At 39.7% G+C, this 25,805-nt stretch overlaps 1 protein-coding gene across 10 annotated transcripts in view; it reads right to left on the bottom strand.

Annotated features, from left to right (window-relative positions):
- The window catches only part of flncb (filamin C, gamma b (actin binding protein 280)), a 50,698-nt gene that overhangs the window by 5,924 nt on the left and 18,969 nt on the right, over nucleotides 1-25,805 (bottom strand). For 4 of the 10 annotated variants that reach the window (XM_081364462.1, XM_081364464.1, XM_081364470.1 and 1 more), the window contains exons 2-40: nucleotides 25,117-25,365; nucleotides 21,960-22,057; nucleotides 20,511-20,661; nucleotides 20,285-20,403; nucleotides 19,678-19,755; nucleotides 19,328-19,490; nucleotides 19,041-19,241; nucleotides 18,083-18,205; nucleotides 16,445-16,582; nucleotides 16,215-16,341; nucleotides 15,895-16,031; nucleotides 15,588-15,781; nucleotides 15,397-15,510; nucleotides 15,167-15,310; nucleotides 14,765-14,888; nucleotides 14,508-14,668; nucleotides 14,325-14,415; nucleotides 14,068-14,237; nucleotides 13,857-13,974; nucleotides 13,489-13,751; nucleotides 11,851-12,448; nucleotides 11,596-11,769; nucleotides 10,869-11,031; nucleotides 10,025-10,185; nucleotides 9,608-9,775; nucleotides 8,653-8,776; nucleotides 8,346-8,502; nucleotides 7,008-7,197; nucleotides 6,790-6,813; nucleotides 6,360-6,607; nucleotides 5,693-5,785; nucleotides 5,195-5,294; nucleotides 4,479-4,619; nucleotides 4,232-4,360; nucleotides 3,952-4,125; nucleotides 1,929-2,090; nucleotides 1,165-1,368; nucleotides 834-986; nucleotides 639-761 (exon numbers count right to left, since the gene is read on the bottom strand). In XM_081364462.1, coding sequence (XP_081220588.1) covers nucleotides 639-761; nucleotides 834-986; nucleotides 1,165-1,368; nucleotides 1,929-2,090; nucleotides 3,952-4,125; nucleotides 4,232-4,360; nucleotides 4,479-4,619; nucleotides 5,195-5,294; nucleotides 5,693-5,785; nucleotides 6,360-6,607; nucleotides 6,790-6,813; nucleotides 7,008-7,197; nucleotides 8,346-8,502; nucleotides 8,653-8,776; nucleotides 9,608-9,775; nucleotides 10,025-10,185; nucleotides 10,869-11,031; nucleotides 11,596-11,769; nucleotides 11,851-12,448; nucleotides 13,489-13,751; nucleotides 13,857-13,974; nucleotides 14,068-14,237; nucleotides 14,325-14,415; nucleotides 14,508-14,668; nucleotides 14,765-14,888; nucleotides 15,167-15,310; nucleotides 15,397-15,510; nucleotides 15,588-15,781; nucleotides 15,895-16,031; nucleotides 16,215-16,341; nucleotides 16,445-16,582; nucleotides 18,083-18,205; nucleotides 19,041-19,241; nucleotides 19,328-19,490; nucleotides 19,678-19,755; nucleotides 20,285-20,403; nucleotides 20,511-20,661; nucleotides 21,960-22,057; nucleotides 25,117-25,365 — 6,249 coding nt within the window. The remainder of the gene's footprint in view (nucleotides 1-638; nucleotides 762-833; nucleotides 987-1,164; nucleotides 1,369-1,928; nucleotides 2,091-3,951; nucleotides 4,126-4,231; nucleotides 4,361-4,478; nucleotides 4,620-5,194; nucleotides 5,295-5,692; nucleotides 5,786-6,359; nucleotides 6,608-6,789; nucleotides 6,814-7,007; nucleotides 7,198-8,345; nucleotides 8,503-8,652; nucleotides 8,777-9,607; nucleotides 9,776-10,024; nucleotides 10,186-10,868; nucleotides 11,032-11,595; nucleotides 11,770-11,850; nucleotides 12,449-13,488; nucleotides 13,752-13,856; nucleotides 13,975-14,067; nucleotides 14,238-14,324; nucleotides 14,416-14,507; nucleotides 14,669-14,764; nucleotides 14,889-15,166; nucleotides 15,311-15,396; nucleotides 15,511-15,587; nucleotides 15,782-15,894; nucleotides 16,032-16,214; nucleotides 16,342-16,444; nucleotides 16,583-18,082; nucleotides 18,206-19,040; nucleotides 19,242-19,327; nucleotides 19,491-19,677; nucleotides 19,756-20,284; nucleotides 20,404-20,510; nucleotides 20,662-21,959; nucleotides 22,058-25,116; nucleotides 25,366-25,805) is intronic. The other 6 variants (XM_081364467.1, XM_081364468.1, XM_081364463.1 and 3 more) reach the window with 3 other exon arrangements.

Raw genomic sequence — 25,805 nt, 5'->3', positions numbered from 1 at the left:
AGGAAAAAGGAAAGAGGAGAAGGAAGAAGGAGGGAAGCAATGAAAAAAGAGAAACAGGAAATGCAAGCTTCCGAGTAGAATGGAAACAAATTACGTATTCTTTTTTTTATCTAAAATTAAATTCTATACAGTTTCAAACGGAACCGCTCTGATTCGAGAGACAGGAAGTGGCATGACAGTGGGAGTCAGTGAGAAACAAGTGGGAAAGGAGACAAACCCTGTGTCCGAATATGCCTACTTCCCAACTACATAGTAGGCATAAAACAGAACATAGGTGTGAGACAAGTTTTATGTCCGAATTCATAGGACAGTAAGCGAAAAGTACCCGCATGACCTACTACTTCCGATTCTGAAGTGCATCTGATGAACACTTCACTATCCCATGAGGCCACAGTAAAAGAGATGTGCGTGGCTGTGAAGCAACGCAACTGACGCTGGTAGGTCGCATGACAGTGACAACATGGTGGATGTAGTATGTCCAAATTTCATTCTTGCTACCCATATTCATACTATACAAAACATAAGTTTAACAGTCATGAACTAATAATCAAACCAAATGTAGTACCTACTAGGCATTATGCAATTTCAGAAAGAGTTGACTCGAGACTTGACAAGCATCTCATTCCTTTTCTGCTCACCTGGAATCTTGAGGTTGAGGTCGCAAGTGCTGCCCACCGTGGAGATAGAGGGCGCCTGCCTCTTTCTGGTAATACTCTCCTTCATTCGTCCCTCGCCCAGAACCTTCACTGTAAATGGACTTCCTGTGGAACGACATGAAGAGTTTGAGAGTCGGCCACTTCAGAAAGCACACATGTTTGAGGTCTGTGCAGTACCTGGCACGTGTTGGTCTGCGAATTTGATGTTGATGATGTATGTTCCGGGTTCGGTTGGGCAGTAGGTCACTTTGCATGTTCCGTCTTCCACATCCGAACAATTAATGTCAACTTTGCTTGGCCCCTCGATAGACAGACCCAGACCTCCATAACCTAATGTACAGACCAAGTGGGATTTATGCATGCTTCAATACGGTGCGCAAAAGTAGCTCAACTTTTCAGTGAACCTAAAGACTATGCATTCGAAAGTGCGCATGCACTAAGCGTTTGAGTCAAAACTGAAGTGTACCTTGGGACTAAGTGCATAATGGACACCTAGAATACCATTTACCTGCACTTCTGGTGTCCACGATAAACTCAGCCACTTCAAAGGTGTGTCCTTCAATCAGACCTTTTCCAAACACCTTCACTTTACTGGCATCTCCAATCTCAGACTGGCCCACCATGATCTTGAAAGGGCTGTTGGTCACGTGTTTTCCATTCTTCTTAACACTGACCACATGCTCTCCCACCTCCTTAGGAGTGAAGGATATTCCTAAGGAAAAGAGCAACGGGACAGGTCTTTGTTCAGGTTTAATCAGAGTTTTTTATGGTAGCACTATCATATCTAACAAAAGTGATAGGCCTCAGGTTTTGGCTTTACATCAAAAGCCTTTTCTGAGCTTATAGTTGATTCTCTTTGAAATCACAGGAAGGAGCTCTCAGTCTCAAATAACGTTTTTGAGACAAATCCTAAGGCATCACTAGATCAGAAAGTTTCAGTGTTTCAGAGGACTCATACTTTCTTGTTTTGGGAAACTCCAAAAATTAGTCTAGTTTCTGAAAGTGTTATAATTACATTCCCAGTCTTTCCCTTCTGGAAAAACAGACCTAATTATTAGTTATTCTTATTTGCAGGAGTGTACATAAACATTTGTCCAGTTAAATGCTGTCTAGAAAAAGAATGCCCTTCCCACTAAAACTACCTGCAAATCATGGTTTATGGCCCTTCAACATGTCCTGCCTAAACATAATATGATCTGGCTTTTGTACAGGTTGCTTTATCAGTTCAGTCATGACGCAGGTAGGTGCTGGCAGGCTTGATGAGTGACTTACCGATGTGTCTGTTCGGCAGTCTCTTCAGCAGGCAGGGCTCCTCGTTGCCAGATGGGGCTCTGATACTCGCGGTCAGGGAGCTCAGGTCCGTCTCTGTGATCTTCAGAGACACGTCTGTGGCCGTGCCAACGTTCAGCTGAGAAGTCCTCATGGAGTCATCGCCTTTATCAAGAATGTGAGAGAATAAAGTGAGAAGCCATAGTCAATAGTAACTTTTAATAAATATATATATATATATATACACTACCGGTCAAAAGTTTTAGATCTGTAAGATTTTTAATGTTTTTAAAAGACGTTTCTTCTGCTCACCAAGGCTGCATTTATTTGATTAAAAATACAAACAAAAACAGTCATATTGTGAAATATTATTACAATTTAAAACAGCTGTTTTCTATGTGAATATATAGTTAAGTGTAATTTATTCCTGTGATCAAAGCTGAATTTTCAGCATCATTACTTCAGGCTTCAGTGTCACATGATCCTTCAGAAATTATTCTAATATGATGATTTGATGCTCAAGAAACATTTATGATTATTATCTATGTTGAGAACAGTTTTGAATAGAAAGTTCAAAAGAACAGCATTTATCTGAAATGGAAAGCTTTTGTAACATTAAACACTACCCTTCAAAAGTCTGGGGTCAGTAAGAATTTTAATTTTATTTTTGGGGGAAAGAAATAAAATAAATCAATACTTTTATTCATCAAGGATGAGTTAAACTGATCAAAAGTTACAGTAAAGACATTTATAATGTTAGAAAATATTCTATTTTAAATAAATGCTGTTCTTTTGAACTTTCTATTCATCAAAGAATTTAAAAAAGAAAAAATTTACACAACTGTTCTCAACATTGAAAATAATAATGAATGTTTTTTGAGCATAAAATCATCATATTAGAATGATTTCTGAAGGATCATGTGACACTGAAGACTGGAGTAATGATGTTGAAAATTCAGCTTTCATCTGAGGAATAAATTACATTTTAAAATATATTAAAATAGAAAACAGTCATTTTAAATTGTCATAATATTTCACAATATGACTTTTTTTATCAAATAAATACAGCCTTGATGAGCAGAAGAGACTTCTTTTAAAAACATAAAAAATCTTACCGATCTAAAACTTTTGACCAGTAGTGTGTGTATATATATATATATATATATATATATATATATATATATATATATATATGTATGTATGTATGTATGTATATTTAAACATACATTTATTTATAAAATAAAACATACAAAACATTTTTTATAAAATGTAAAAAGAAAAAAAAGATATGTAATATAAAAAATATTATAAAAAGTGACAGTAAAGACACAAATTGTAAAAAAAAAAATATATATGTACTCTAACTCATAAAGTTGAATTTCTTTTCATCAAAAAAATCATGGTTTACACAAAAATATTAAACAGCACAACTGTTTTCAACATTGATTTGAGAAGGAGAAATGTTTCAAAACAGCATATTAGAATGATTAAAATATAAATAAAAATCAGCTTTGCCATCACATGAATAAATTTAATTTTAAAACATATTAAAATGCAAAAAAAAAAAAAAAATGTAACAGTTGTTTTTACTGTGTTTTTGATCAAATAAATGAAGCCTTGGTGAGCATGAGAGGCTTCTTTCGAAAATAGAAAGAAAATGAAAGTAGTTCTTGTTTATTTATTTATTACAATTAGAAAATATGATCTAATTATTAAAATAAGCATTCGTTGTGCGGGTGCAACCCCAGTTCCGTCACAGAGAGAAATTGAGGGGCAAAGTGAGAGTGAGACTGAAGGAGGGGGGAAACAGCTGCTTCCTGTTTCTAAAAATTCTGCCTACTACTTTTAGAAGCATTTTACAGATGTGGTTAAATTCTCCAGGTGTGATGGCATGCGCACACACATAAATACACACGCCAGCTAATTTAGTGATTCACAGACATAATGGAGAGACATAACTTTGCCCTCTCTTGTTCATCCTCTCTCTCTCACTCATAGCCATATTTGGGCACACGCAAACACCAACCTGTGATCTTGGCTGTAAAGGGGCTTCCAGCAATGTGCTTGTCATCAAACTTGACGATTATGTTGTAGTCTCCTGGGGCCGTTGGCAGGTAGGACACAGTGCAGGTGCCATCTTTATTATCCTTACAGCTGATCTCTGCCTTAGAGGGGCCCTCCACTGCCAAAGACAGACCTCCTGAGAGAAGATGAGAATAGTCAAAGATGTGGAGAATAGTCAAGATGTGGATAGTGAGACTAATGCAATGCGACTGTGAGGCTGCCAGGCTTGGTTTGTGTGTTACCTTCTCCAGCGTCCTTAGTGACGATTGTGAAGGTGGCAGATTTGTTGACCATGCCGTGACTCAGACCAGGGCCGTGAGCATTCACATGCCCACTGTTAATGGCATCTACATAGAACTGCAGTGGACTTCCTGTAGGAAGACATTTCCAGATGATCCATGTCAAATACAGACATTATTTAACAGAACAAATGATAACATAACTATTACATTTCCCGATTTTAGTGCAAATGTCTGATTGTTTGGGTACCTGGTATGTGATTCCCGTCATATTTGATGTCCATCTCATGCAAGCCCTTCTCGGTGGGGGCGTATTTGACAGTCACCGTCCCGTCCTTGTTATCAGTGATGTTGGGACGGGCGGTCTTACCAGAAGGCATACGTACTTCACCTGGAAAAAGACAGAATTGTGAAGGCCCAAGTGAAAAAGAAGTTTGCTTAATTGTAACGAATGTGCACGTGTAGTGTACTTAAAATCCTAAACATACAGTATATATATTTTTTTAAACTCTACTTGCAGTGGCAGACAATATAATATGATTGAATTAAAAGGCCACATAAATGTACTTTCATGATTATGCTTCTTAACACCTTTAAGTACACTTTTAAAAAGTGCACTTTGTAATGGTTTACTTTAAATCATTATATTTTAATAATGTTTTGTCATGCTTTTGTATAAAAAAAACAATTAAGTGTCTGAAAACATTACATTCAGTTCGCGCTTAAGTACAATCTTTTATTTCTATAATAAATACTCTTTGAAAACAGCATGTCAAAGTGTAGGCTACTTCATTTTCACAATAGGTTGGTTATCAGGGTGTTGCTTACTGGCCCAGGGTCTAAAAAGGTTTGTTAAAATATTTTTGCCTTTGCAAGAACCTCTAATGATTATCTATTTGTTTATTATTAAATTATTATTAGTTATTGTTATTAATGATTTTTTTATTAATTAATAAGTGTTAATACCTGTAATCTCCCCTTTTTGCACAGTAAATGGAATGACAAGATTGAATGGGCGGAGCATTGGCTCCATGGCATCCACTGCAGTGACTGGTTCCTCAGTGGCCTGGAAGAAAAAGAGATTTCAGCATCACTGCACTGCTAACTAAGGATAGTGATTAGAAAGTGCATGCAAAGGATTAATGACTGAAAAAAAGAAAGAAAAACAGACAAGGGCCTGACTGGTTGAGCTGCAATAGATGAAATAAAAGCAGCAGCTACAAAGCCAAATAAAAGAGACTTGTGCAAAACACCGCCTCTGCAATGGGAGATCAGCAACCGATTCATTAACTCTACGAATGCATGATCAGCCAACTAGCCGTTTTAATATCTTGTTAAACAGATGTCAGCAGCAAAGCTCATGGAAAATTTTGCAAAGATGGAGGAAATGAAAAGGTATAATGATAAAGGCTGAGGAGCAGAAAGCATTTAGGATGTTATCTGATGGCTACGGGTGGTGTGTACCCAGTGAGGGGTGTAACCCTTGTAGGGGGCATAGGGCTGCTGTAACTGCAGTTTATCACACGGTTCCTCAATTATAGGGATGGTATCAGATGCCTGGAGAAGGAGGTGGTCACATGTTTAGGGCTTCACAGAACACACATTTACATGCAGCTAATTCAATTCGACCCACTGAACTGGAATTGAATTGCTAAGTTAAATTCATTCTCAATGAATGAAGTACAATAACAGTTTCTATTTGGGAGAATGATTATTTTGTAAAAACACACCATGCACTGTAGCCATATTTTGGAATTATTTATGATCGTCTGGGTAAAAAAAAAGGTACAGGGTCAGTAAGGTTTCTTTTTTTGAAAGATATTAGAACTTTTATCAGCAAGGACACAATAAAATGATCAAAAATGATAGTACAAACATTTATATTGTTGCAAAAGATTACTATTTCAAATAAATGCTGTTCTTTTAAGCTTTCTGTTCATCAAAGAATCATGGAATGTGATCAAATAAATGCATCCTTGGTGAGCATAACAGACTTAACATTACAAAAATCTTACTGACCCCAAACTTTTGAACGGTAGTGTACGTACTGTACACAAACATATACAAAATATTTAGGATTATTATAATATGCAAAAATGATAATGCAGATACATAATACAGAGGTGCTTACCACCACATGGAAGGGACTGTTGGGAATGTGCTCTCCTCCAAAGCGAATGGTGATGACGTATTTCCCAGGTTCTGGAGCAGTGTAATAGATATCAAATGTTCCATCCGCATTCTCCACCACATCCACGTCTAGCTCTGCCCCATCTGGAGTTGACACTTTGCAGGTGACCTTCCCCTTCCCAGCAGCCTTTGCATCCACAGTGATAACGGTCTCCTCGCCAATTTGAATGGTGGGTCCGAGCCCTGAGCCTGACCATGGTACAGCCACAAAGCAATTATATTAAAGATTATAATACATTTTCTACACCAATTACAATAAAAATTTCTACACCAATCAGACAGAGACACAGTTATGGAGCGAATTCAAATGGGGAATTCGAATAAACTGATCCCAGATAAAAGACTGGCAAAGATCGAAAGAGGTAACTCACCCAGTCCGTGTCCCCCAATCGACACTACACATAAACAGAAAGATTTGTTAGAATTCATGATCATAAAGGTGTGCATAAGATGCTCGGTCTTAAAAATAAACTGAGATTGCATTTTTATAAAGCAATAGACCACAAGACACTAATAATAACAGTAATGAACAGCAATACATCACTATAAAAGGCCAGAAAGGGGTGTGACATAGACATCTATAACTGACCTGTCACAAGGCATTTGCTGGCATCTCCACTGGGCAGTGCATGGATGCGGTAGGGGGAGTATGGAATCTCATCCCCGCCATATTTGATTGTAATAGTGTAGCGCCCTGTCATATCCGGGACATAGGATACGGTGTACGTTCCATCTCTGTTATCCCGAATATTGGCTTTCTTTGGCTTTCCTTCTGGGTCCTGCAAAAGGAATGAGTTGTTAAAGTGTGTTCATGCGAATGAGTAGGATATATTCGTAGGAAATCCTCTTTTCTATTAAGTTTTGAGTAGTTGCTAAAAGGCAATATTACTCATTCATATTACATATCAAGCATTTTTGACTGTTAGTCATGTAGTGGAAAACCACATGTAGGGTTTAGCCTAAATCTAATGACAGGTCAGTCCACAGTGACCACTAGAGGGCAACATTAAGGGTCCCCTTGACAGGCACAAAATGATCAAGTATGGCTGCCTGGGAGAAAGGTTCACTCTCACATCCATAGACGCCACTTTTGCGCAATGTTTTTGGATGCTTTTGCTCGTGTGCTGTTTGGAAACACCCGTTTTGGTTGAAGTGAAGTTTTCTCCCTTCCTTTTTAGAATGGGAAGTAGTATGATTATAAAAAACAAGGATAATCCTCAAGAAATGACAATTCCCAAGTTACTTCTTGCTTTTAATTGTCATTGAATGTGGTATGCATGAACCGAGAGGACACAAGATAGATAGATAGATAGATAGATAGATAGATAGATAGATAGATAGATAGATAGATAGATAGATAGATAGATAGATAGATAGATAGATAGATAGATAGATAGATAGATAGATAGATAGATAGATAGATAGATAGATAGATTGATTATTCCCAATTGTTCCCATTATTAGGGAACAAATATGAAACAAGGAACTAGGGAATAACTAAGGAAAAACTAGGGAATAATTGAAGGGAAAAAAGCAGTCAAAGGAGCAGGGGAACTGGGGTAGGGTGTACAGCTTAGGGGCCCAAGGCTGATGGGAGAGACGCCAGACACGGTGAGTTATAACAACAAGAGGAGGCTGAAAGGAGGGGCCGCCTTACACATCCTTTCCTAAGAATATGGAAGGGGATGGTGCCCTTTACAATGTGGTTCTCCCACACCCTCCTACCCCAGTCCTCCACATACACAGAGGCCTCTTGCCTGCAACCATCCGGACCCTACAGCGACAGCAGGGAAGAGGTCAGAGGTCAGGGCAGAGGGAAGCGGAGGGCAGGACATTGGCTTTTAAAGCACAAGTGATCATCAAGGGAAACCTTCTTGTCTTAAAACATCTCAAAAAAGAGGCCTGAGCGAGTGCTGATGTCACTCACCAGGATCTGTACGGTGAGAAGACCCTCCCCTGCATCACGGGCATCAATGGTGAACTCCACCGGCAGGCTGGCTGGCACCCCGGAAGCATTTAGGCCGGGACCGCTGGCACGGACTTTACTGGCATCATGAGCGGGCAAAACCTTGATCTTAAATGGACTGAAAAGGGGAAAATAGAGGAACAGACATATGCAATGATCACATACTTCCTTTATTTCGACCAGCACTGAAGTTTGGTTATGTTTGGTCATACCACACATCATGTCATTAAAATTAAGACTTTATTAATACTTTAAGCAGCCAGCTCACCTGCGTGGCACTTCTTGGTCTGCATACTTGACACAGACAGTGTACGGTCCATCTTTAGCAGGAGTGTAGATCACTGTGTGGGTGCCATCACCGTTGTCTGTGATATTCACCGGCTCTGTCATCCCTAGAAAAATCACACGGTTTACCTCTCTGATGCTTGTTTGTGCTCTTTAAGTTAGAGTCATTTATAATCTAAAAATGAATTGCCTTTTCAATATTGACTACCGTTCAAAAGTTTGGGGTCAATGAGGTTTTTGTTTTTTTTATTTGATCAAAAATACAGTAAAAACAGTAATATTGTGGCATATTATTACAATTTATGAGAACTGTTTTATCTAAGGAAATGTATTTTAATATATTAATAAATTTTAAAATCTAATTTATGCCTGTGATGGCAAAGCTGAATTTTCAGCATCATTTCCCCAGTCTTCAGTGTCACATGATCCTTCAAAAATCATTCTAATATGCTGATTTGCTGCTCAAGCAACATTTCTTATAATTATCAATGCTGAAAACTGTTGTGCTGCTTATTGTGATAGAAACTGCAATAGATCTTTTCTTTTTCAATATATTCAGCATTTATTTAAAATATTATTTTTTAAATGTATTTACTGTCATTTTTGATCATTGTAATGCATTCTTATGTATTAATCATAAAATAAACTTTTGAACGGTATTGAACAATACTAAATGTTTCTTGGATGTAATACGTGCCCCACATTGATAAAAGCTATTTATTAAATTCAAACTCTGGACATTTAACAGTTCAAGAACAAGTCAATTGCCACCGAATGCTTTGAAAATGGCAACAGAAGAAATCCTGAGAGGGGAATCCTGAGAAGTCAATTTTCTAGGTATTCTAGTAATTAAATTTCTAAACGCTAAACTGAAGCACATATATATACTTCAAGGACCTTGTCCAAACACGTTGTGTGTTTTTCCAGTTTATTTTCACCTGTAGGTCCATACAGCAGCACCTCCAGTGGGGCGACTCCAGCCTTGCTGCAGTCCACAGTGAAGGTCTGGGGGACGTGGGCTCTTACTCCACTGCCCAGACCAGGACCAGAACACTTCACCTTACTGGGGTCCACCAGCTCCCTCACAGGCACCCTGAATGGGCTACCTAAACACCCACAGAAATTACACAGTTACAGTTTTTCTTCATAACATGACCAAACAGACTCTGAGGTATGAAATACTCAAGCTTTAAATCAAAATGTCATGATTATTTGCTTCTAAATGTCTTAATCAACACTTCAGCGCTCTCATGTTCTCTAACTGCTGAAATTCAATGTCAATGTCTAATTAATGTGCTGAGTTCACTCAGAAACAAACCATGGAATGAATTAGACAGAAGGAAATTACATCATACCTGGGATAGGCAGGCCTCCGAAAGTGATGTTGACATCATATTCCCCAGGAGTGAAAGGAATATACTCCACACTACAGCTGCCATCTTTGTTGTCTTTACAAGACATCTTAGCTTCTGATGGACCCTCAATGGCCAATCCAAGACCACCTGTGCCAGCACCCCTGAAAGAGAGGACAGTACAGACAAGTATTGAGTATTTTCACAGCAAAACTCTTCATATAGTGCATGGTTCCTCAAATCCAGTCCTGGAGGGCCACTGACCTGAAGAGTTTAGTTCCAACCCTAATCAAGCACACCTGAACAAGCCAGTCAAGGTCTTCAAAGTTACTAGAAAATTCCAGGTAAGTGAGTTCGATCATGCTTGAGCTAAACTTTGCAGGACAGTGGCCCTCCACAGCTGGATTTGAGGAACCCTGATATACAGTAGTGTGTGCTGCTTAATTTTCCATCATTAAAATGATAGGACATAGAAGGTATTTAGCCAATGACAATGTTATTGTCATTATGATGTATGCAGTACAGTTTACACAGGAAACACTTTAAAATCAAACAGATTTCTGTTGGTCAAAGGCAAATTTGCATGACCAACTGGAACATCGAAATCTGCGTAGGGAACTTTTTCTCCCTCATGTGAAACTTCAGATTGTGCGGATTCCTACTGATATTACTGAAGAGTCTCGCTACCGGTGACCACCTTACTACCTTAGAATAAGTAACTATTTAACATGCACAGTTTGGTTTTAAAATCTTTTATGGTATGTATTTCATACTGACACTTCAGACTTGGTTTTTCCAAATTAGCCCTTCATGTTCATGTTCAAAGGACGTTCATAGGAATATGTACCTGGTCTCAACAGTGAAGCGGTTGGATTTGTTGACCAGACCCTCTTCCAGACCAGGACCGTAAGCACGTACACGGCTGGGATCACAACCTTCAGTCACCGCCACCCTAAACGGGCTCTTGGGGACAGGTACGTCATCATATAGCACCTCTATGAGATGCACACCTGTCCAAACACAAAAATAACATTTCTATATATATAAAGCTGGAAAGTACTTTCTTATTCTGGCGAGATCTGATTTGACTGGTTGACTTTAAAGGTGCACATCTAAAGAACTACCACCTTTAAAGAAAAAGAAAAGAGAGAAAAAGAGGGAGTGTGTGTGGCCATATAGAGAGACTATGTTCTTCTCTCAGTCAATAGTTGTGATGGAATATTATCAAGGTATCATGGGAAAAAAAGACATCAGCAGGCTCTGCTCAAAACACAATGAACAATGAATGAATTTCCATCTTACAACATTGACCCCCACACAGAACAATCAATACAGCAGCCGTGCTCAGAATAGCAGACCGCTCTCTCTCTGTGTGTGTGTGTGTGTGTGTGTGTGTGTCATGATTCTCAGGGAGGAAAGAAATGCCAATATAGCCTGTTAAATTAATGATTAAAGATTAGGGCAGACACTTATACCAGCTTACCTCAGCTTTTAATTTTAATTAAATTTTGAATTTTAATGATCAGGTTTTACAAAATGACACATCAATTCAACAAAATTACTGGATATCTTACCATCCTCATATGCGGTATACTCTACTCTGTAAGTGCCATCTGCTTTGTCAGTGATGTACGCATCAGTGCTGGCACCTGATGGGTTAACAATACGAACTTTGATGTGGTTTCCACCAATCTTGTTGTGAACCCGAGTGTCAACAACAAAGTGTGTAGTGACCTCTCGGAGTACCCCTGTGAAAATATAGCAGAATTTGCTGAGCACAATTGTACTAAACACATTCAACCAAGTGTGATTTTAGATGTCCTCCTTACCTCTGGGCTCCACTCCTGGACCATAGACCTTGATTCCACTGGTATCAAGAGCAGGGTCCACTTGCACCCTTGCTGGGAACTTAGGCACTGCATGTCCTCCGTATTTGATCGTGATGGTGTACATTCCGTGGAAGGGAGGGATGTAGGTGATAGAATAAGTTCCATCGCTGTTATTCTGGACATGAACCTCTGCCTGCGTTCCTGAATCTGAAATGATCTCGATGGTCAACTCTGCCTCCCCTGCTTTAGAGCAGTCCACAGTGAACGACGCTGCTTCATTGACCTTTCCTCTCTCCAACCCTGGTCCACTAGCTGTAACCTTGCTGGGGTCGAAGACGGACTGCACCATGGCTTTGAAGGGGGAACCAGGGATGTGAGCATCAGCAAACAGGATGTTGATGGAATATTCCCCAGGCTCAGTGGGCAGATAGGACACAGAGCAAGATCCATCTCCATTGTCCTGGCACTCAATCTTTGCTTCACACGGGCCCTCCACAGTCAGCCCGAGACCCCCTGTACCTGCGCCTTTAGTGTCGATGGCAAATGGAGCGGGTTTACCCACAATACCACCCTTCAGGCCAGGGCCATAGGCTCGCACCTTGAAGTGAAAATGAGACGTGATAATCAGGAATTAAAAACTAATTTAACCTGAAAATGAACCAGAAAATATAATATTTTAATATAATTAAATTGTACACGTGGTATATGTGGTAAGCATAATAATAGATTCAGGAACTCTGGAATTTTAAACAAATAATGCACACCTAAGTTGTAATGGCCTCTCTGTGTGTGCATCGAATTTTCAATAATTCAGGGATACAACATGCTTTAACAGTGCTAGAGGACAGTACAACATTTTTCAAAGTCAGACGGCATCATTTATATCCATTTATGGTCAGAGATCTGTATCTCTTTCGGTAATATACAGACAAATTATCTAATGATCCTTAGTGCGACCTCGGCCTAGTGACAGAATGGAGCAGCCATTCCACATGCGGATGAAGTACCATGTTTGGCACACTACACTTGAGTTCACCTCTCCCAGACAGATTAATAAACACCAACTGTCTTCTGATAATTTTCAACAATGGCTCAATGGCCTTTTGTGTTTGTTTTAGGCTTCTTCAGTGACACAACTGATATACAATCAGGAGCATCTGGCTCACGGAAAAAGAAAACGCTCACTGGAACAATCCAGCACTGTAGAGAACAGGCATACATACAAACAAGAAAAATACACATAAAATAAAATACAATTAAATTAGTTTACTTTGGAACTAACATTGCTGGAATATAGAAACAGGAAATTTCCTTGCACAGAGGATCAAGAAATGTTATTTTACAAAATCTGGTTCTAGTTTAGATGGATCATTCTGACTCTGGTTAGTGTCTCTGAGGAACTCTCTGAAGGACTTGTGAGGTAAGGATTGTTTTAAGTCTTAAGCTTGAGAAAGGATCCTAGAGTGAATCGAAATGCCAAAGCACAATAAAAGCACTGTCTCCATCAACAGAACACTGATGAGATCATTTAGGTAACAAATATTTGATATTATTTGCACAGTAATCAGGAAAATTACGGTTCAATAAGACGATGACATATAAACAAACAAATCACATTCTCCTATTTGTGACTCCTACCTTTGAGGGATCTGGAGGCATCACCCCCTCCACCGTGAAAGGACTTCCTGGCACGGGGTTTCCATCATAGCTGATGTCAACTTTGTAGGGCCCCTCTTCTGGCGGAATGTACTTAACTGTGTGCACCTCATTGGATGCTCCAGATTCCACCTTGCATGGGATTGGCCGGCGAGAGGGTGAGGTAATCTTGACATCCACCTTTCCTTGACCTCCCGCACCATGTGTATTAATGGTAAACTCTTCATCTTTCCCTACATCCACTTCTAAACACGCAGGCACAAAAAATATGTACAATATGTTCAATCAACATAGTCATTATTTCAGTCCGCACATAAATAGCCTGAAGATTTGACTTGCTGTGGACTTACTGGTGTTGAGTCCTTGAACTTTGACCTTGTTGAGATCCAAAGGAGGAGCGATAGTAATGGTAAATGGGCTTTTGGGGATGGGGTCACCACCATGGCACACAGATATGCTCATGTTACCCTGGATCACACAAAAAAACAGGACTGAGCAAGATGTTTTATAATACCATAATAGATTTATAATAGCATGTGACCACATGGTGTCCATTCTCACCTGCTGTAACGCAGTGTAGCGCACAGTGAAAGAATAGTCATGGTTATCAATGATCTCAAAGTCACTGACGGCTTCTCCTTTCCCAGCTGCGGTGAAATTAACCTCAGGTGTGGCCTTGCCTGCTCCTTTAGTGTAGATCGTGAAGTGGGTCGGCTTGCCCACTTCCACACCTGTGATAGAGACACATAACATGCAGATGAGATGAGCTATTTTTACCTACTATTTTTCTAATTTCAGTTGCTGGAAATTAAACTGACCTGTCTTGCTGAGCCCAGGACCCTCTGCTTTTACCTTATTAGCATCATGGGATGGATCAACTTTGATACGGAAGGGGCTGATGGGAATTTCCTGTTAATTTGTTAAAAACAACAACAACAAAAAAACATTTTTAGAACTCAAATAACAAACCGAATAATTTCATATAATAGACTAAGACTGACCTGATCCGCAAAAAGCACCATGATGGTGTAGCGTCCGGCTCCAGGAGGTGTATACTTCACTGTGAACGTGTCGTTGTCATTTTTAATGATGTCAAAATCAATATCTGCTTCGGCAGGTCCCACCACCCCAGGAGCGCACTTAATCCCAATGCTAACATCTCCTAAGGAGTCAGAACAGATATAAAAAAGGAAATAAGCTCAATTTCCAAATTTCAAATATGAGTTTAAATAACGTTAGCAGTCATGTTTGCTCAGACCTTGTCCGGCCTCACTGCAGTCCACAGTAAAGTATGTGGGTTCGTTGGCCTTCAAGCCAGTCTTCTCCACTCCTGGTCCATGAACCTTCACATTCTCTGGGTGACTGCCTTCTCCAATGGTCACCTGAGAAATGTAGAAAGACCATAGTTACATATTGGAAAACTAAGAAGTGAAAGCTTTTAGACAGTGGTTCTAATAAAGCTATGATCCAATATGGAACCTATGATCTAACATGGTCGTGAAAAGGGAAAGTGTGAAATCTAACACTGGAAAAATGTGGTCATGAACTTTCATTGAAAGGCTGAGCTGTTGTAGATCCAATTCATGAAAGTTCTTGACAAACAGCAACATAAAGATGTCATCAGTTGGCTGAAATCTGCCTGTTGACAGTGAGCTCTCACCCTGAATGGACTGTTGGGAACATTGACCTCTCCCCAGGTGATGATGATAGTGTGTTTGATGGGCTTGGTGGGTATGTAGACGCAAAAATATGTACTGTCACCGTTATCTGTGATCTGGATATCGATGGGGAAACCTTCTGAGTCCTTGAATAAAAGAAGGACAAACACATTTTGTACCAGTGAAGTGAGGCATGAGGCATGACGCATCTGGGACTTGTATGAAAATGTACCTGAGCATAAATCTGTAGATGTCCTCTTCCAGCTCCACTGGCGTCAATTGTAAACTCAGCAGGTTTGTTTACGATGCACCCGGTTGGCTCCAGTCCGGGTCCGTAACACTTAACCTGCATAAAAAAAGAGTTAGTTCAGTCACCGCTGTCATTTATTATTCCCAACAAATGTGCAATCATTATTATTAGACCTTCTCAGGGAAGACGTCATTGGCTGCAGGGAGGATGTGGGCCATAAAGGGGCTGTCTTTGATATCTTCATCATCACAGATGACATGGACCGCATAGTCACCTGGCTCAGTGGGCCAGTACAAAACATCACAAGATCCATCACCCTTGTCATCACACTCTATTTTAGCCTGCGAGGGGCCTTCGATGGAGAAACCTGTGCATGGAAGTGAGTTTTCAACCATTACCAAGGCATCTCATCAGACTATAATAGATCCCTGGATACAACACCAGCTCAGGAGGCTCAATGAGGTTAAAGAAGATTCTTACCCAGAGTTCCAACCTCTGTGCCAATGGCCTCAACCACAAAGTCAGCTGATTTTCCCACCATGCCCGTCTCCAGGCCTGGACCCCATGCCCTCACCTTCTGAGGGCCTGCATCTTCACTTATGATCACCTCAATTGGGCTAAACACACACACATTTTGATCAGAAGTGAGAATTTGTACATGATAATCTGCATAATTCCTAGATTATCTCTTTAGTAATTTCCATATTCTGTTTAATCCTTTTAAAATGGATTTCCATATGTTCTTTCTAAGTGATGCGTAATAGATATCAAACTGTACAGGGGTCTATAAGCGCCCTTACCTGCGGGGAATGGCATGGCCACCCCAAGTAATGGTGATGATGTATTTTCCAGGGAAAATGGGATAGTAATCACATTCGTACACACCGTCTCCCAATTCTTGTACTTTCACAGGCTCATCGCCACCTCCTGAAAACACAAAATTTCATTCAAACTAACTAATTTGCAAAGCAATGCTGATTAAAACAGATAAAAATTAACAATTGTTGCGTAGAAACAGCTGCACACATACTTGGCCCTTTGACTTGGACACGTAGTTCTCCACTGCCTGCTCCCTTCGTGTACACCTTAAAGTCGGCCACCTCCTTCACACGCACACCCTTGGGCTGCAGGCCACGTCCAATGGCCCGACAGGCATTTGGGTTACTCGCTACAAAGAGGAAAGAGAGTTTTTTTTTATCTCACAAGGTGAAAAGTAAAAGATGGCAAAAAAGACCCATACACACATGAACGTAGAGGTTGTCGAAGTTAGTTGAGATTATGCATGAACCAGCACATGGACCCAGCCAAAGGTACGAGCAAGAAAGAACAACCAAAGACAGAATGTTTCCTTTACAAGCCTATGACAATGCAATAAGCAATCTCATAAAGACTCCATTAGGAATGTAGTGAGAGCACTAAAATGAAAACTACAGACAAGCTGATGTATGTTTTCAAGAGCTTATAAAAAGGCTTAAACACTATATATGCAATTAGTTACAAGAACCAGCTGTGAAAAATATAACCAAACTTTAACAATATTCTGCTCAAATAAAACAATTTTTTATTTGAAATACGCGGCCTACTGTTGGGGTTTGGTGTTTAACCCACCAAGTCCACTAATGAGCACTTTTAGAGCAATAAAATGTCTATTAAAAGCAGCCTAGCTAAGTTCTCTAAGTGCTTTCTCATATCTGATCAAACAAATTCTTCTCGCAGTATCTGTTTCTTCCAGCGCTGGATAAAAAGGCAGACAAAAAGTCTACAAAATAATGTTAGGTGGAAAATGTGGAAAAAAATTTAGTGAATAATTGAGTTAGTTACTTTATTGTATATTTTGGTTGTTAAGACAGATAATCAAAGCATTCCCATTCTCTGAGTTAGTATTTACGGAGCAACATTGCCAAATCGAGCAACTGCACAGATGATGATGATGATCATGATCATGATGACAATGGGATGAGGATGATGATCTTTCAGACGGTCACTCAGCCATTGGCTCTCTGATGCCAAACCAAGTGATGGCATCTTGACTTTATGCTTAATATGCTTTTAAAATTGCAGGTATGAAACAGACCCAATGTCAGTTCAGGTTACAGTGAGTAATTTAAACTAAGGCTGTTTTTAATTAAACAACATAATGAATTATTCTGATTAATTCATATCTTTAGTTTAAATCAATTTGTTACTTTTGTTAATAGTATTTATTATTATTATTTAAATAGTTAATTCATTAATAATAGGATTTAGTTAAATTTGTTAAATTCTGAATTATTTAATCAGAAAATATTAGCAGAATCAAACCAAAAGTGATCCTGGTGCTTTGAGCTTCTGGTAAGTGATCGTCCAGTCCCACCAGTGAAAGGTGGCTCTTTTTCTGAGTCAGTTAAAACAAGACCAGCAGCAGCATTTGCAACACTTGTCTAATCCTCCTCTTATTCATATTCACACTCTCACTTTTACTCACACACACTTTCATCCAATCACTTCCTGTCTCTATCTGAGCATCCTGTTGATTTTAGCTGCCCCAGAGGGCAAAGCGACAGCGCATGCCAACGAGCCAGAGATGGTGTGCCCAGGAGGACACATCCAGGGTAAGGGGAGGAGACAGTAGAGAGGGGGCCAAGCTCGAGCAGGCATCTGCCACACCCCCCGGGTGGCCCGTACTAACTTGGTCGCCTGGGTTTGGGTGGTGTTGGGGGAGGCACTTTCTTGGCCTTTTCTGAGGGCGGCGTGCGTATAGACTGAGGGATTATCTGAACCGGTGAGCCGATCTGCCGGCCGCTCGAAGGAGCTAGAACAACACACACAGGCGAAAGGAAAGAGGAAACACAATAAAGCGTTTCGTCATCATCGGGAGGGTGGTGGACCCCTGGAGCAATGAGCACGGAGCTCAAACCAAACAACCTGGTCTCAGTCAGTGCCACAGAGAGCAGATCTCTCTGGGAGTTGTCCAGTATTAGCATGCTGTCAATCAAACAATCTGAAGTCATTAAGGTACAGTCACATTAGCGAAATTTCACGGGCAAATAGTCTATTGTCAACAGTATAGCGCAGATCACACAGAAGTCACTATCAAAACCAGCAGCTATCTGTTGGTCAGTAAGGCGAAATCATGTAACCAACAATGAGTGAAATTTGTGAGCAGAACTTTTTTGCCCTCTTAGAAAGACTGGTTTTCGGCCACGAAATTTCGCCGAGCAACAGTAAATGTGACTGCACCTTTAGAAGGGTAAAATAAGCTCTTTAGGTGCATAATGCCCCAGCTGAATAGGCCAGCTTACTGTAACTTGTGTTTTGGATTCCAGTCTTCACTCTAATGTCTTTACCAGTTTTCCTAACTAGCTTCAACAGCAAGCGAACCAACTTTACCGGAAAAACAGCTGGTCTTAGCTGGTCTTTTCAGCAGGGGCAGTAGACATTTTAGAATGGAATACTTTTAATGCAGCAAAAAACAACAAGTCGAAGGATCAGGCAAAAAATGCACTTGTTGTTTTCTTGGTGCATTAACAGATTTGGTGTTAAATAATAATGTGACTGTGACTGTAAAAGAACTCTGCAGGACCTCTAGCTAATAAGGTTACATATTTTCAAGGAATTAAGTCAGGAAGTGAGGACATGGGTCTCACCCTCTGAGATGTGAACAGTGAAAGGACTTCTGGGTATTTGTTGGCCAGCGAATGTCACATATATAGTGTGAGGGCCCTCCAGAATGGGGCCGTAGGTGCAGCGGAAAACACTGTCGCCCTTGTTTTCCAGAATGATCTCCACCGTGTCTCTACGACCCTGAGAATCCACAATGATCACGCCGACATCGCCTGCTCCTGCACCTGAGGGGTCACAAATACATGAAGGTTCTTTATCTAGTCTTTAGTTTTAGAGTAAACGGCAAACAAAACTGTTTTCCTGACATTACCTGCTGTGTAGATGTCAAAATACGTTGGTTTATTGGCCACATTGCCCACCGGTTCCAAACCTGGCCCACGGGCCTGCACCTTGTTTGGATCTCCCAATGCTTTAGACACATTTACCAGGAAAGGGCTCCTGTCAATGTCCTGTCCAGCAAACAACACCTTCACCTGGAGGAAGACAGAAATATCCCTCAGATTGAGTTACTCCATTTCATCTGCCACAGTTTAAGCACCCTTTGTAACATCTTACAAAACTGCTATCAAGACCCAAAAAGATTGCAAAAATCATTAATCTTGAAAATATGACTGGAAAGTGACAACAAAAGCCACTGTGGATTGCTTATTTAATTAGTACCTTATGAAGACCCTCCACTTTTGGAACATAGACCACAGAGTAGCTCCTGTTCTTGTCATTGTTGGGAATTACTCTAGCCTGCGAAAAAGGACATATTAGTAAGACATTCACCAGTTAGTTGTCAAAACATACGTTTTTTTGGTCTTGTGTACAGCCCCATCAGTAAGATTCAAGTATGCTTTATAAACAGAAAGCAGAAATGTGTAAATCATATTATATAATTTAGCATAATGTTTATAATTAAACTTTTCAAAAATATAATTTATCATTTTTTTATTATAATCACATAATCTAATCTTTACTATCTTAAAAATAAAACAATGAAAATCTCAGTTGACACTTTTAAATCTTCACTTAAATGCAAGACGTGTATTTTATTTGTATTATTTTATTTTATTTACACACATATTTATTTAGTTTACTGAGATTAAAATAATGAAATTATTAATTTTATTAAATTGTATTATTATTATTTTATTTTTTTTATTTTTTTTGGTTCAATGAAACAGCAAAAATCTGGCCAATACCACCAGGAACATGCTTGGTGTACAAGTAGATATTTGGCTTGTTTTGATCATGAAAGAAGTTTGATGAGTTAGAAGATGACCTCTTCTGTGTGGCCTTCTGGATCCTCAATGTACACCAACACTTCTCCAAGTCCCGCCTCCACAGTCTCCACCACAAATTCAGCTGGCCTCAACACAATGTTGCCTCTGGGCTCAATACCTACAGAGAGATTCAAAGATGCAGAGGTGTGGGTTGAAGTATAGTAAATGTTGTATCTCATGCACAGTCTGGCATTCTAAAGTGTCAAAATCATCTGTCCTTCTCACCTGGCCCGTAAGCCTTGGCTCTCTTGGGGTGCAAGGTTTTAGATCGCAGAGGGGCACCAGGCTTGAGCTTGGCTTTGGGGAACTGAGACAGGTAGGTCATCACTGAGTGCTCGTCCACATTAGGATCCACAATCTCCTCTGGAGCAATCACCTGACAGGGCATAAGTACAATGTTAGAGCTCAGATGGCTACATATTGGTTGATCTCTGATTTCAATCCTGATTCCTGGATGACATTAGAGCAATATTTTTCAACCCAGCTCTTGGGGCAACCAGTATAACACATTTTGAATGTCTTCTTCACCAAACACACCAGATATAAATTATTATTTCACTTGTAGAGGGAACATTGCCCTGTAATGGCTACATCAGATAGCGATACACTTAGAACATACATTGCAGGACTGAGAAACACTGCAAAAACAAGATGAAGAAGCACGACTCACTGACTTTATTTGACATATTTTTTGAGAACTGTTACTGCCAGAATCGATCGCCAGATATAAACAGCTCTGCGCTGTGAAGGTCTACGGCACAAATCTGATGAAGTGCACTTAAGGTTTTTAAAGCTGTGGAAAATATTTTCTGCCTCTCCTCTTCCCTCAGTCCCGTCTTTCATGTCCAACTGGTTAAGTGTCCTGCTATATTTAACGCTAGGCTGGAAGGTTAAGAGCTAAGTGGAAATAGCTCTAAATGGTATTTAACACAGCACAAAGATGATGGAGATTGAATGGGAGACCAACAGGGACAGGAAGAGAAATATGCATCATGTTATTAAAACCCATAACTTAAGGCTCTACCTCTCCCGTTGCAATGATATCCTACATGCTCAAAGCATTCATTGACCTGTGGTTTTCTCTCAAGAGACGTGGACTCTCTATCTGACTCAATTACACGAAATTTGTGTTCTAGTGTATTCTTTATAAGATGGAATAGATTTCTGCATGGCAGATTCACTCATTTCAAATCTTTAGGACTGACTGTCGTTACTGTCATTTGGCAAACAATGAATGGATCTGTTTGTTCCATTTTCTGCTGTATCTGTTGTTGACTGTGTAGTAAACATCTTATATGCTACCAGACGTTTGGGGTCTGTAAATTTTTTTTTAAATGTTTTGAAAAAGAAATTCTTATGCTCATCTAGGCTACATTTATTTGATCAAAAATACAATAAAACAGTAATATTGTGAAATATTTTTAGTTAATCATTTTGAATTAGAACACATGTATAATACTGTGAATTATGACATTACATGTACTTCACCTTCCGAAGTATGAAAAAAAATACTCACACACAGAGGATCATAAAATCATTTCAGTAGCTTAGATCAACTTTTTACAGTCAACACTGACCTACAAAACAGCCAGTCCTCCTCCGCTTAAGAAGAAAACAGCCTGAAATTAGGCTAGATGGCATAAGTCCTAATAAATATGAGTGATTGCTTCTTACCTGAGGCACACCGAGCCAATCGTCGGCTTGCTGCATGGCTTCTCTCGCATTCTCCACTGGCTGACTCGGATCCCATGTCTCCCAGTCCGGACACAGGCCTTAGATGGAGTGAAAGAAAGAGTTAGCAGGTTTATGTAAATAGTTACTCAACTCTTTATGAAACACTGATTTTCTAAACTAGAACAGGACTACAATGCACTGTCCAACTTTAAAATGATCTTGCATTTTGCATGGATGTACACTGAAGAGACTAGTCTGAGCTTTATCTTGGGCTGCAGGCCCACTGTTCCACAGCGAGGAACTATTAAAACCATGTTCTTTAGTTCGACTTGACCTTAAATGCTCTCAGATGTGCAGTTTCCCGTCACTTCACCTTTTTTTTCCCAACCTAAACGCGGTCAGGCTTGTAGCACCAAACGCTTCCCTTAAGCAAACACACACTAGTGCCGTCTGGAGTAAAACTGTTATTATATGCTGGATTACACTCAAAGAACAAGAGGTGTTTAGTTCAAATGGAACCAGAGAGCCTTGAAACCACAAGACTCCTCAACGCTTGCCAAAACGTTAATATCAGATCTGGGTTTGTTTTCTAGGATCCTCCAGCACAGCGGCCCCATACTTGGGTCGGACAGTGAGTATCTGTAACAGGCCCACTCCTGCTGCCAACACTGATAAACCTTTAATTTTAGTTTTTTAATGCATTTACACTTGCCAAAAGTGGTATTTACAGTTCCCTGTAGATCCAAGATGGTGGCTCAAGGGAAACAGAACCACTGTTAAGAACGGAAAACAGATTAGAAGGAGGAAACTACAGGGGAGGTAAACAAGGTGTGAATGCGGGCACAGATACAGCCTGTATGCAGCAATGCCTGAAGGAAATACCAAGATAAAGAGTAAAGTATAGAGCTATTTTGAGGGGAAAGCATAGTTATAAAAGCTAGAGAGACTTCCCAAACATGGTTTACTTTCCATATAACATAATAATTAATCATATAATCTAAAGGGGGGGTCACTCCATTGGTCGGGGGTCGTTCCATTGACTTCCATTCATACGCGTGTGAATGCGGCTTAAATCAAATGTGAAAAAAATTATTTAATTTGAAAAGGACCAATCACAACTTAAGATACAAATTTCACAATGAAATCATAAAATGATTAATCATTTTTTATCATATCATTTTAATGATTTTGAACATTCTTTCAGTGCAAGTCAGTGGAAGATTTGTTTTTATATGAAGTTAGCAAAAATTAAAAAATGAAATGCAAGCAATGTAACAAGCATATAAACACTGAAATACTTGAATAAATACTTTGTAATACATTACTCCTGCTAAGAGATGCTTTTCCACACATGCATGAGGAAAAATATAATGAAGTGCATGTTGGCAGGAAATATGGCATATAGCAGCATGTGTTTTCACTTAAGCATGGTTGCTGTCTTAGCTTCTGACACTTTCCATTCAGTTATAGCAGAGACCAGCGGCTCATTAGCAGCTAGCAGAGCCAACAAACTCATATAAACCTGAAACATGCAAAGATATCACGTCTTTCACCTCAGGGTCACAATGTCAGCCCTTTAAATTTAAAGACAAATGTTGTTTTATGGCCACATCATTCAGCTTGTCAGTAAAGAAGGAAAAATGCAGCAGTGAAAGCCATCTGATCTAGCAGTTTGAACAGTGTAATTGTTTTATTGCTCAATAGTAATAGTTGACGTATCACCTCTTGCTGGCCTCAACCCAACTTTTAGTTAGCAGACCTTTCAATTATGACCTTTAACTGCTTCTACTGATGAATCAATCTTAATATTACATGCTGTTTTTGACACTGGTCAAATACCAGTTCTACACTTAAAAGGATATTGAATGTCAGAGCAGGCATCTATTGTGACCCGATGTGTCTGGGTGTGAACTCAGCCATGAGTGCAGCTCAGAGACCATAGTGTACAGCTGCCTTCCACCCACCGCCACATTTACACCTGCTCTCTGTTCTATTATGACTAAAGGACAATGAAACTGCTGTTAGCATTTGACAAACATGTTTGACTCTTTTAAACACACCTCAAAATGCCTTGTCAGGAGTTGAAAACATTTCAACACTTGCGCTATTGTGCTGAACAAATCAAGGCATTTAGTACCAATTCTTTTTGTGAAAGAATTGAAATGAAATTTTCAAAATCTATTTTCTAAATGTATGTTGTTTATCTTATTTTGAACAAGTCATCCATGGAAGTTTCAATTTCTTATTTTTTTATTTTTTACATTTTTAATCAGAACTCGACCCTCCAGTGAAACGACGGATTTCTCCAATCATTTTGTTGACTTATACTCCGGCCCTTTCTTACAATCAGATCTGCCTCCATCCTAACAATAAGGGATCCTATCAATAATAAATTGAGCCAAGTACCTTCCCTTCATTTCATGTCTTTAATTCTATTTCATCTCAAGTCCTTAAGTCCTCAAGTCTTGATCAAGTCCATCTTGTCCTTGTTCATAATCCTAATGCTTACCATTAACTATCCTGAGAAAATCAGAAGAAAATTATAAGTTGATAAGAATGTTGCCAAATACCGAATTTCGTAACAAGGATGTTGATTTAAAAACATATTCTGCTTGGTGAAATCAAGGTAAGTTCTTATACACATCCCTAATTCTCCAAAGGATATATGGCCAAGTCCTATACCATCCTGAGTACATTCACAATGCCAGAATGACTGCTTTGATTATAGAGTTGAAAAGGGTGGACACGTGCTCCTCCAAGCGGACTTGACCCTCCATTAAACCCTCTCTGAACTGCATTGGTTTCTAGATTTTCCACTAGTATAAGTCCAAACCTATCCAGAGGTATCTGATTTATAAATCATGTTTTGGAAAGGAGTGATCGTTTGTTTTGAGGTCACCAATTGTTCTCTTTCTCTTCTTCCCTTGGCTCTGGTCTTTCCATAGTGAGATCATAGGCTGTAATTATCCGACCAGCTTCTCATCTTCTGAGGTAAAGCAGATTCTGCATGACATCGCCTTAATGATTATTACTGACCCTGGTCCTGAATCTACTTAATGAAGCTAATGAACAAAGTTTTCCATTTAATACCACATGTGATTAATGTACCATGACACATTTGTCGCCAAGTGGTCATAAACCACAGAATTCTGCTCACCAGGGGCGCAATTATCCACCAGGGCACCGAGGGCTTTGCCATCTCTCCAGTCCCTGTGGAAGTTGTTGATGGGCAACTGGGGGACCTTGTTCTGGATCCAGCCCAGAAGGCGTTGTTTAGGTGTCAGCTTCCTGGCATCCTCATCGTCCTCATCCTCCCACATGGGCATAGAAATGGAGTAGTGCAGGATTAGGGTCCATATCAGCCCCAGGATCAGTTTTAGGTTGCCATCCACTATAGCTTTACTATCTGTAATGAGAGAGAGAACGATTTAAGGGTATTACTCCACACAAGAGCACTGAAGCATGTTTTGTGGATATACTGGAAATCATAAAAAGACAACTAGCTGAAAATCTGTATGGTTTTTGAGATTATTTTAGATCTGAAGGTGTCAATGCTTTGCGTGGAAAACCATAAAACAATCTGAGGTTGGCTTGTATTTCTCCTGTGTTACCACTGTGAAAATACAGTGTATTAGTTTAGGGTAAAGAGTGGCAAGGACTCCATCATGTCAACATACTGTATGTACACTAGGGGAAAAAAACTGTTTTCAGGCCAAATATGAGCTTAGCATACAGACTGAACATGAGAGGCTGACCCTATACTCTACCTTGCCTGAAATAATGGCAACACCTGTGTTTATTTTTCACATGTCCTGTCCTCCCCAGCATCGCGTGTGTTGTATATTT

This window comes from Scardinius erythrophthalmus (assembly GCF_964197995.2).
Source record: "Scardinius erythrophthalmus genome assembly, chromosome: 4".
Taxonomy (NCBI): Eukaryota; Metazoa; Chordata; class Actinopteri; order Cypriniformes; family Leuciscidae; genus Scardinius; species Scardinius erythrophthalmus.
The sequence above is the reverse complement of the archived record's forward strand: the minus strand, read 5'-3'. Positions and strand labels throughout refer to the sequence as shown.